This window comes from Orycteropus afer, unplaced genomic scaffold (assembly GCF_000298275.1).
Source record: "Orycteropus afer afer isolate SDZICR_OR568_19922 unplaced genomic scaffold, OryAfe1.0 scaffold00029, whole genome shotgun sequence".
Lineage (NCBI taxonomy): Eukaryota > Metazoa > Chordata > Mammalia > Tubulidentata > Orycteropodidae > Orycteropus > Orycteropus afer.
The window spans coordinates 10,797,586-10,809,550 of record NW_006921616.1 but is presented as its reverse complement, the minus strand read 5'-3'; the positions used below and the strand labels follow the sequence as shown (position 1 = coordinate 10,809,550).

At 45.0% G+C, this 11,965-nt stretch overlaps 1 protein-coding gene across 1 annotated transcript in view; it reads right to left on the bottom strand.

Annotated features, from left to right (window-relative positions):
• Positions 1 to 7,591, bottom strand: part of ALPK2 (alpha kinase 2) — a 128,467-nt gene extending 120,876 nt beyond the window's left edge. Inside the window, 2 exon segments of the mRNA XM_007935549.2 lie at positions 1,447 to 1,561; positions 7,483 to 7,591. Of these exon segments, the coding sequence (XP_007933740.2) occupies positions 1,447 to 1,561; positions 7,483 to 7,591 (224 nt within the window).
• Between the last annotated feature and the right edge of the window lie 4,374 nt (positions 7,592 to 11,965).

The window sequence follows — 11,965 nt, the reverse complement described above, 5'->3', positions numbered from 1 at the left end:
CTCATTTTCTCTCTTTTACATATCTAGCATCCTGATTTCTTCTCAATAAATAATTCTTGAAAAACAAAAAAGAATTACAAGCCACTGTACAGATTGCCTTGACTCCAAATTCACTTGATGGCAATGGGTTTTATTTTTTGTTTGGGTAGTGATCTACTTCCTAAAGACAGAAGATATGGCTTCTAGCCTTAACTCCATCACAAATCTGCAGTCAATCACTGCTCCTTCCACCTAGCTTACACATGAAAGATTGGATAATCCTAGCAGGCTTGCTTTCCTTAATACACAAAATGTTGTTCATTTTCTTGTTGTTTTTGAGAATATGGACAGCAAAACTTACACCAATTCTACAGTTTCTATGAGTACCATGTAGTGACACCGATTACATTCTCCAAGGTGTGTCACCATTCTCACCCTCCTTTTCTCAGTTGTGCCTCCTCCATTAACAAATTCACTGCCCCCCATGGGTCCTATCTAATCTTTCAAGAGGCTTTTGTCAATGTGATCCCATGCAGACAGAACTTAAAAATAGCCCAGTGCTCAAGGCAGACATTCTTTACTAGTTAAGCTAAACTACTGTTTGGTTTTAAGAAGATTTCAGGAGATATTTTGGCTTAAGGTTTAATGATTATCTCAGGGCAATAATTTCAGGGGTTCAGCCAGCCCCCATGACTCCAGGAAGTCTGGATTCCATGAGGATTTGAAATTCTCTTCTGTATTTTCCCCCTTTTGATTATGTTTCTCCTATGGGATCTTTGATTAAAATATTCGGGAATGGAAGCCAGGCCCCACCTAGTTCTGGTCACATGGCAGAGGAGGCAGTTATTCGTGGCGGCAACTAGCCACACGTTCCATGCCCTCTTCCTATTCCTGACTCTCCAGTCCTCTCTTGTTGCAGGCAAATGGAAACCCATTGTCTGCCTCAGATGGCTACTCTAGCACGTTTTCCTGACTTTCCAGAGATAGCAAGACTAGATGAAAAGCTCATTTAATGAATGAAAATGGCTGGGTCCCCTTAGAATAAAATTCTAGACAAAGTTATAATACCACCAATGGCAGCAAATTACAGAAGGGTAATTAGTTACTGGGCAGAGCTGAGCAAATGGTCCTTGCTGGATATGTTGGCTAATGGCTGCCAATAGCATCTAAAATAGCATCTAAAAGCAAACATGAGCAAATCTTTGGCCTCAGCTCATGCTATTGCTGTGTGTCATCGAGTCAATTTCAACTCATATCAACCTTATATGATAGAGTAAAACTTCCCCTGTGGGTTATAGACTATCATCTGTATGGGAGCAGACCGCCAGGTCTTTTCTTCTGCGGAGCTGCCGGTGGGTTTGAACCACTGACCTTTTGGTTAGCAGCTGAGCACTTAACCAGTTATGATGAGCACATGACAGAATATAAGGATGTTAGTGAACTGTCCACAGAGGCACAGCCACTTACCTGTGGAGATGTAACATGTGGATATACTGATGCTCAAAGAACTCATAACAGGAAATGTCGTACTCACTGATGGCTTGACCATTCTTATACCAAGTTACCTCTGGCTTGGGCTGGCCTGATGGTAAGGAAACAAGAATATTCTTAATACTCTCAGTATTTCTTAGAAAAGAAACCACAAGGTTAGGAACAAGAGTGGGTAATAAGCAACAGGGATGAACATGATGCAGTTTATGTCAGGTGGGAACTGCAAAAGCTTCCTCTCAGTCATATAAATGCATCAGTCAGCACTTCTTGAGCTAGTTATGTGCCTTCATGGTACTGGTCTGGTTGGGGGTAGAAAATACAAAGTGAAAAAATGTCCCTAATCTCAAGGAACTATTAATAAATACTGTGCAAAACTTGGAAATAACAGGAAAATATGGATAGTGGATCATTTCAATGTCCTATGTGGGGAGAAGCCCATTCAAGAATTATTTAGAGGAACAGACTGTTTCACTCAACTATTACTATTGATTAACATTCCCAGGCTTAGTGAAGTTACATATTAATTTGTAGATTTTTATCCAATGCAAATAATTTTTATCCAGATGCAAATAATTTCCTTCTGACAGAAAAGATAACCCCATAAGTTATGGTTTGTTGCCTTATAGGACATTAACCAGTGTTCTACCTAGCCCAGCAATCTTGTCCTGTTGTTATTAAGTGCCATCAACTTGGACCCAACTCATACTAGCATTCCTTTATTAAATCGCCTGTAAGTTTTTAGTTCCTCTCATGTTGTTTGAGGAGCTCTGGTGGTGTAATGCCTAAGGCATTTGACTGCTAACCAGAAGGCTGGCGGCTCAAACCCACCAGCCACTCCTCAGAAGGAAGGTTGGGCAATCTTCTTCCGTAGTGATACTGCCTCGGAAACCCAAGGAGGGGTCACTATGAGTGGAAATCGACTTGATGGCATATTACAGCAGCAACATGTTCTTTGACCAGGTCTTAATACTTTCTGGTTCCCTTCTTAATTAATGAGTTGAATAAAATCATTGAAATGTTCACTTCACATTTGTATGCATGTCACTTTCTTTTTTTGAAAATTGTACCTGAGCAGTCCTCAAAGGTGAGCATGTATTGTGGTACAAAAGAGAAAAGAACAAAGTGGATTAGCAGATGCTATTTTCTTCCTAAGCACAATGGCGCTTGGAATGCTGGCCCCCAGGCCAGAACTGTGCATGTGTGATGATGGCAGCACAGAAAGTGACTACACTCCCTCCCTCACAAAGGCTCCATCCTTCCCTGGTGGTCATTATCTGGACATGATGTTAGTGGGTTGATCTGGTAAAACCCCAGAAATTTCATCCTCCCCTTGGGGTTATTTTTTCCCTTGTTACAGAGCAAGAAGGTTTTCAGGGTGTCCCAAAGAGCTCTCTCACTTGCCTGCATGCCACTGAGAATCTACCAAAATGGGCCAGATACACAAGGAAAGGCCAGTGTTTAGAAAGAGTACACCAGTCTGAATTCATCCTGAAAACATCCGTGGGTTTCTGTCTTATCTGTTGCGTGACTTTTTGGCAAGGAACCTCAGAAACCATAATGAAGATAATAACTCCATGTTTTTGGAAGGTCACAGAAGGGGAGAAGCTAAAAGCGGTCAGGAGGTAACCAGAGAAAATCAGTGAGACCTATCCTAGGGGCAGGGTCTGCCCAACTGAGGGGCCTTCTCCCCATCTCCATGTCTCATTGAATCTCCCAGCTCAGCTACTTCCATGCTGATGTGTTTTTTGGCAACAGTGAGTGTTCCTCCCACCTCCTCCTTCAGATAGGTGGTTCTAGGTGGTTCCCAGAGCCAAGGGACAGACACACTGCAGGCAAGAACATGTCCTTCTCCACACCTGTGTGGCTGAGCCTCTCAGACAAATGTCTAAACCAACAAAAAATGGGCTTCCCCTCTTGTGAGTGGCCATCTGGGGTACAACTATTGGTTTCTCCCCAACCAGAGCAAAAAACGGTGAAGAAAATCAAAGATGCAAGGAGCAATTTAGTTTGGAGGACTGATGGATGATGTGAGGCCCAGCCTCCATGACCCTGAAACCAGAAGAGCTAGGTGGTGCCTGGCTACCTGAAAGGGGTAGCTGACTGCTCTGAAAGGGGTCACAATGGAAGGTCTTGGATAGAGTGGGAGAAAAATGTGGAACAAAACCAAAAAGACACTGTGGCCTTTGGATATCCTTCAAGCCTGGAACTAAACTCACCCACATGGTTCAACTCTCAGCCAAACAGAAGACTGGTCTGTAGTGTGTAAAGTAACACCAGGGGGACATGCATTCCTTGGAACAACAGACCATGTGAAATCAAAAGGACAGCATTTGCCCAGGGATGAAGCTCAGAAGGTGGGAGTGGATAGGAGGGAAGGACGAGTGGAAATGGTAAACACAGGGAGGTAGTGGCAAGGGAGCTGTTACATTGTGGGGACTGGAATCGAGGTCACAAAACAAAATGTGTATGAATTGTTGAATGGAAGACCAGTTTGCTCTGTAAACTTCCACCCAATTCACAATAAAAAAAGTTAAAAAGCAGAGATATATCAACCAGTTTATTCTGATTTCTCTGAAGCAAGATCCATCCATTAGCTTCCTTGTTACTTAAGTTAATAATTATTTTTAAAAAATTGAAAGAAAAAAAAGAAGAAGAATCTGCAGTGTCTTAGCTTGGTGCCTCTGGCTCAAGGTCTTGGGGAAATTAAAAAAAAAAAAATGGAGGGGAGGGCAGCTTCCCTGAAAGCAATCAAGGAGATTACTGATCATAACACATTTCTCCCTGTTTTTATCAGCCTGGTGTTCCCTTTTGCTTAGTTTTTATTAGATTCTTCCTTGTTGTTGTTGTTGTTGGCTGCAGTCAAGTTGGTCTGATTAATGGTGACCCCACGTACAGCAGATCAGACCGTAGGGTTTTCATTGGTGTATCATCAATAGTAGATCAACAGGCCTTTCTTCCTACTCTTAGTCTAGAAGTTCTGCTGCTGCCTGTCCAGCATCATAGCAACATGCAAGCCTCCAGTGCCAGACAGCTGGGAATTGAACCCAGGTCTTCTGCATGGGAGGTGAAAATTCTACCAGTGACTCTCTAGGGCCTCATAGATTACTTCTTAGAAAACAAACTCACTGCCATCCAGTCGATTCCAACTCACAACTATCCTACAGGACAGAGTAGAACTGTCCCGTAGAGTTTCCAAGGCTGTAAACCTTTATGGAAGCCAACCAACACATCTTTCTCCCACAGATTAGCTGGTGGGTTCACACCACCAACTTTTGGTTAGCAGCCAAATGCTTTAACCACTACACCACCAGAGCTCCTTAGATTCCTTCTTAGGAAGCATTTGATTGCTCCTTTCTCGTATATGTGACTGTCTCTGGAAAAGTATACACACTACGCACGAGCGAAGCCTGGCAGACACATCCTGCTACCATGGGCCTGTTTTTCATTCAGACTCACCAGCCTGATTGGCTCCCCCACCACCACCCAGTTTCTGAATGGCTGACTGTTTTTTCCCTCAGTGCAGTACAGATCTGAATAATCGTCAGAAGAGAGACAAGGTAGGGAAGTGGTATCTCATACCCTGTGGGTGTTTCTCTTTTCTCCCTCCACTTGCTGGAAACCTCACCACACATCCCACCCTTGCTTTCTGAACCTCCTTGCACATCACATACTGAGAGGCACCCCCAGAAAGGGTCAGAAGTATCAGCTAATGTGGTTGGGGACGGTAGCAGTTTAGGGCATGTCTTTGGAAAAACATGCTCAGGGTTAACTGTGCTCTCCCGCTGTCTCAACGACTACGGATAGCAGGGAGAAAGCAAGGAGGCAGGAAGGCTATGGTGTCCCTGTGAACTTGATCATGTAAACTACAGAGTTAGCACAGCAGGTCTGAGATGCATTCCCACCACAGGTCTGCTTGCAACGCAGGACTTCGGCTGGCTTCTGGCAACCTGGATTTCAGGAGACAGCCCGCAACTATGAGTGTCTCACTGTGCCCACGCTGTTTGTACAAATAGTGTGGTTTTATGGACCATCTCCTTTCCTTCTGGGAGGCTGAAGTTTTGGGACATGCTAGGCAGAGGGTGCCCATGTGACTAGCCCCCAATTAAAACCCTGGGCAGTGGGTCTGTAATGGGCATCTCTGGTACACAGCATGTCCCACATGTTGTTACAACCCTTGGCTGACTGAATTAAACACGTCATGTTTGACTCCCCTGAGAGATGTCTCACGCCCACTTTTCTCTGGATTCTGCCCTGTGTACCCTCTCCCTCACAGCGACCCCATGGAGAGGAGAACCGGGCTCCATTCAGTTCTCAGGGGCTGCTTTTTCAAAGGTACATTGCCAGCTCTTTCTTCTGAAGCATCTCTAAGTGGACGCAAATCTTCAACCTTTCAGTTAGCAGCTGAGCATGGTAACTGTTTGCACCACCCAAGACTCTCCATGAGTCTGAATGGGCGTGATGGCAACTGGTTACCTTCTCCTTTTGCTTATTTAGCTTTGTATCCTGCTACTGGAAAAAAAAAAACCTCTGTGCTGAGGATGACCAAAAGAAAAGAAAAGAAAGGAAGGTGGCTCACCTCAGGCTTAGAGTGACTAGGGGTGATGCTCTGCACCCAAGCCTCTAGACTGAGGAAGGTTTCATGATGACATAAAAAAGACCAGGCTTACTGGTCTGATAGAGCCTGGTGAAACCCCCAAGACTATGGTTCCTAGTCACCTTTCAGGCCCAGAATTTAACTCACTCCTGTGGCTTCCAGTCAAACAACAGACAGGCATATAGGGTGAACATTTATACCCAGTAAATGCACTCCTTAGAATGATCAACCATGGAAGAACAGAAGGGCAACCTGTGTTTGCACAGGGAGACAGGTCAGGGGACAAGGATGTATAGGAAGGACAGACACAGGGAAGCGGTAACTACAGAGAGGAAGTGGGAAGAGAGCTGTTACATTGTGGGGACAGCAGTCAATGTCATGAAATAAAATGTATATGAACTACTGTATGGACAATGAATTTGCTCTGTAAACTTTCACCCAAATCATGATAAAAATAAAATTTAAAAAAAAAGAAAAAGAAGATTTCCTGATGACGTCTGCTGAGGAAGTCCAGACATTTCCAAGGCTGGCTCTTCTCCTCTCTGTACTTAGAAAAAGGGTCCAGGAGAGAGGGGCTTTCCCTCTGCCCTCAGGAAAGACCACTCATACTTCCTTGTCTTCTGATGGTGGAGACATAATTCGATTGTTTTATTTTCATTTTCATTTCATAGTAAATCCTTTTTAGCATTGGGGATGTCAGCACTGATTGACCCTGACTGATTTAGTCACCCACTCTCCAGTCTAGAGGGAATTCCAGACTCCTGCATATCCTCCACTGCATACCATTACCCCTAATTTTAGCCATTTCACTGTTTATCAACATGCCTGAAGGAGGCAAGCAGCGGAGAGACTGATTTCGCCAGTTTGAGGATCCTAACAAAAGAGTAGTGAAGGGACAATTCAAGAGATTGTCTGAAGTGAAGTCATTCATGCCATTCTTTGTCCCACGGGCAACTACTGACCACCACTGAGCTGATTCTTACTCATAGAGACAGAGTAGAACTGCCCCATAGGGTGTCCAAGGCTGTAATCTTTAAGGAAGCAGACTGCCTCATCTTTTATCCTGCTGAGTGGCTGGTGGGTTTGAACTGCTGACCTTTTTGTTAGCAGCTGAGTGCTTTCCACCACTGCACCACCAGAGCTCCTTCACAGGAAACTAAGAGTGGATTATCTGAAAAAGGAATCGGGGTGAGACTTGCCTAAGCAAGAGCTACAACATGAACTGAAGAAGGTTCTAACACATGTCCAGGAAGTTACTCAAAGAAATCTTTAGGAGAAAACAACAGAGGATTTAATCACTCAATCCATTACTCAGAGCAAACTGTCAAGGTAATTTTCCCAAATGACGTTTCAACACGGCCTGTGTGAGCCCAAGGTCAGGTGTACAGGGAGATTTAACATTTGATGAGCCAGATTACCGGATACAATGCAGCGCAGCACGATATCTGACTTCTCGGGAAGCTTCTGGGAAAGCAACGTAGATAAAAAACAAAGTGCGCGTCTTGGGGGCTCTTCTGTGTCTTTCATCCTTTCATGCCACAGGAATCTGAAAAAGAGGAATTGCCAGCATCACCATCTGTTCTGGGATTTCTCTGGTCTTCCTAAGAATACAAGAAGCCACAGAGTGTCATTAGTGATCCTTAGGAGAGAAGGAGTTGTCCCTGGACGGCACAAATGGTTAAGCACCCGCCTACAAACCAACATGGTGGTGGTCGGAACCTACATGCCAGTGTCTCAGACAAAGGCCTGGAGACCTGCTTTCAAGAGGTCACAGCCTTGAAAGCCCTATGAAGCATGATTGCATTCTGTACCCACGGGGTCGCCATGAATCAGAACCAACCCGATGACAGTGTTTGTTTTTTGGGAGAGGGGCAGGGAGCATGCAGCTGTTCTGTTGGTTTACAAAAGGCTCAGGTGTTGGCTCTCAGGGCGGCAAGCAGGTGGAGAGCCCTAGCCCACAGCTTCTCGACCTCAGTGACTGACATCGGGGCTGGCTACTTCTTTGTTGTGGGCACTGCCCTGGGCACTGTGAGATGATTAGCAGCATCCTGGGCCTCTACCCACTAGATGCCAGTAGCATCCTGCTGGTGGTAACAATCAAGAATGTCTCCCAAAACTCAATGCAATCGTGATTCTGACGCGCAGTGACCCTTTAGGACAGATTAGAACTGCCCCATAGGGTTTCCAAGGCTGTAAATCTTTACGGAAGGAGGCTGCGTCATCTTTCTCCTGCAGAGCAGCTGGGTGGGTTTGAACTGCTGACATTTTGGTTAGCAGCTAAATGCCTTAGCCAGTGACCACCAGACTTCTAGAATGTCTTTAACCCACTGCCATGGAATTGATTCTGACTCATAGTGACCCCCATTGGGTTTCCAAGGCTGTAAATCTTTACGGAAGTAGATTGCCTCATCGTTCTCCCATGGAGCAGCTGGTGGGTTTGAACCACTGACCTTTTGGTTAACAGTCAAATGTCTTACCCACTATGCCACCAGAGCTCCTACAACGTCTCCAGACACTGCCTTTGGGGACAGCCCTGGTTGAGACTCACTGGTCCTGGCAGCTCCCAGTGTGACCAGAGCTGAGATGGACCAGAGGACTAGGTTGAGCCTAAGGCTGCTGCCTCCTCCTCCCACTTCCTCTTTCTTTTAGTCGAAATCTTTTCATATTGTTCTCGGTACATGTGCACCTTTGTCTCCGAATAGAGGAGCATATTACAGCCACATGAATCTCCAGAGGACAGAAATTTTAAACTTGGGAAATGACTGCTCCTTCTGAGAGCGGCCAGGTGCCCAGGGGAAGGCAGGCACTGCACGAGTGGTTTTGTGCACACATTTATTCATTGATTCAAAAGTCACTGTCATGGAGTCAATTCTGACTCACCGCGACCTGACAGGACAGAGTAGAACTGCCCCATAGGGTTTCTCAGACTGTAATCTTCACAGAAGCAGACTGCCACATCTCTTCTGTGAAGCAGCTGGTGGGTTTGAACTACCAGCCTTTCAATTAGCAGCCACGCACTTGACCACTGTGTCACCAGGGCTCCTAGTATTTCCTGACAGGAACACAAATACTATCCTTACTCACCAAACACACTTAGTGCAGTGATGCTTATGGTATCATTAGAAAGGCCATCTTCCTGGTTTAACTCATTTCATCAAAGGCAGGTCCAACGACAGGTCTTTCAAGACCTTACACATGGAAAAGAACGCAGACATTTTTCTCCAAACTTCTGTGTTTTCATTTTGAAATAGTTAAGTGTTTATCTGTGCACTAAGGCACTTGACTGTTAACCAGAAGGTTGGCGGTTCAAACCCACCAGCCACGCTTCGGAAGGAAGGTTGGGCAATCTACTTCCATAGTGATATTGCCTCAGAAACCCAACGAGGGGTCATTATGAGTTGGATCCGACTTGACAGCAGTGCATATGATTTGAAGATTTTTCTTCTTCCCCAATAAGAGATACCCTAATTTTAGTTACTGAGAGGAACAGCCTCCTGGAATCACCCCACAAACTTCCCTAATATTTTTTAGTTTCTTTCTGGTCATGCGATTTCCTGTTGCAGAAGATCTTCATTTGTTTTACTGCCTCATTGATACAAGTAGACAACCAACACCCTGGGAGTCCCTAGGTATCTTATTTCGCTTACTCTCCTTTAAACTACCTACATCTTATACCTGAGGTGCCTGGAGCTCCACAAGCACAACCTGCTCAAGATCACAGCTCGAGTGGCCGCTGTCCTGGGGCCACCATTTATGGCCACGCAGGTCGCACATCTTCCACGTGAAAGGCTTCTCCTGGAGCTGTGCGGTGCACAACGTGCACGGAGAGTAGCGGCCCCAGACCCAGGTCTGTCTGGGTGCAGAGGTGCTGCCCAGTCTACTCCATTGTGGAGTCACAGGCCTGGAAGTCATATTTAGCCCCGTGCAAACAGGAGCATCTCATTTCTCCTGAACTTGGTGAGCAGCTTGATCACACATGGGGAAAGACACACACCCCAGCGGGACACATTGAACATGACCTGAGGAGGGGGTTAGAAAGTGCAAGTGGTGAGTTCAGGGATGCTGTTGTTGTTGTTGTTATGTGAAATGGAGTTGGACCTGACTCGTAGTGACCTCTCCTTGGGTTTCTGAGGCAGTATCACTACGGAAGTAGATTGCCCAACCTTCCTTCCGAGGAGTGGCTGGTGGGTTTGAACCGCCAGCCTTCTGGTTAGCAGTCAAGTGCCCTAGGCACTATGCTACCAGAATTCCCTCAGGGATGCTGAGGGTCCTAAAATGGAAGCCTGAGTTAAGCTTTTGGTGGGAGAGGCTGGATGTGCAAGGCCACGTTTGGGCTACAGATTCTGTCTCATGGTGATGCCATGTGTGCAGAGTAGGACTGCGATCCACAGAGTTTTCAAAGCTGTGATATTTTGGAAGGAGATCACCAGCCCTTTCTTCCGAGGTGCCTTATGGGTATCCATAGCAGCTTCTTAACCATTGATTTAACTCCCCCCTCTTCCCTTCCACTTTTTCAGGTTGTTTCTGAAATCCTGAGAGACAAGTAGCCAGAGTCAATTTCCCTGATAACAGATCAAGGTTTCAGCAACACCTAAGGGTCTTCTGATGAGTCAGAGGGAGATCACAAGGTGTGGGGGCAACCATGTTTGAGAGCCTTTGCCTCAGTTAGCAGATTGGCTGTTTTTGCAGGGCCCAGGTCAAAACAGAAATGAGGGGCTCCTCATTCATATATTATTAACAATTTCAAGATGGCTGCAGCAGAGCATTAAACCAACTGTGAGGCCCTTCTTAGCATGGGCCTTGGACACAAGTCCCACACTGATGAGGCTAGTCCGTTTCTAAGCACAATCCTTGGAATATTCTTCTCACAAATGCTGGCTACTCCTGCCCTCTCAAAAAAAAAAAACAAAAAACACTGCCATTAAGTCGATTCGAACTCACAGCGACCCTATAGTGCAAAGTTCAAGTGCACTGTAGGATTTCCCAACACTGTAAATCATTATGGAAGCAGACTGCCTCATCTTTCTTCTGAAAGCAGCTGGTGGTTTTGAACCACTGACTTTTTGGTTAGCAGCCTAATGCCTTAACCACTGCACCACCAGAGCTTCTTCCTTCCCTCTCGGGCCTCTGTTGAATAAGAATTCACTCCATTAGTCTCAAGATGTTTGGTTTAGAAATATGAGGGATCCTTAAGGAAACAAAAAGATCATTCCCAGACTGCCTCCTAGGAAACACTCAACTTTCTGAAAATCACTGTGAAAATATTAATTCAGGAGAAGGCATTGCCTCCCCTTCCTGAGGAAGACTGTGCAGAAGGCAACGCACTCCTAGACTTGAAGTGAAACCAAGCCACGACATGGGTGCCAAGAGCTGTAAAGTTGAAGAAGTTATGTCTTAGCATCAAAAAAGAAGAAAATTGCTTAGGCTTGAGGCAGAACACATGAGCTGGGAGAGGAGTAAGAGAAGAGAAATTTGAAGAGCTTGGAGGGGGCTGGGATACATGTGCAAGACTGAGCAAGAGAGACTGACTGGGTTTCAAGAAATTTTGCTTTGTCATTGTGAATTGGATCTTTTTCACATTCTTTAATTAACAATTGAATTGCATTTCCAGTCATTTTTGGTTATAGGATTTTTTTTAATGCGATTTTAAAGAGACTGGACCATGTGGTGTATACAGTAAACCCATGCTAGTTAAGAGTATCATAAAACCCTCTCATTGTAGATGGTAAGTTAACTGCACAGAATAGGAAGAAATTTCACATACAAGATGGCCAATTAATTATATTACAAGTTATGTTATAAGTGCATTTGGTGGTTGAAAAATTGGAGAGCTCCAATTAGTATTAAAAAAAAAAAAAAAAGATTTGGCAAAAATTATTTATTTAGAAATTAGAGTAATGT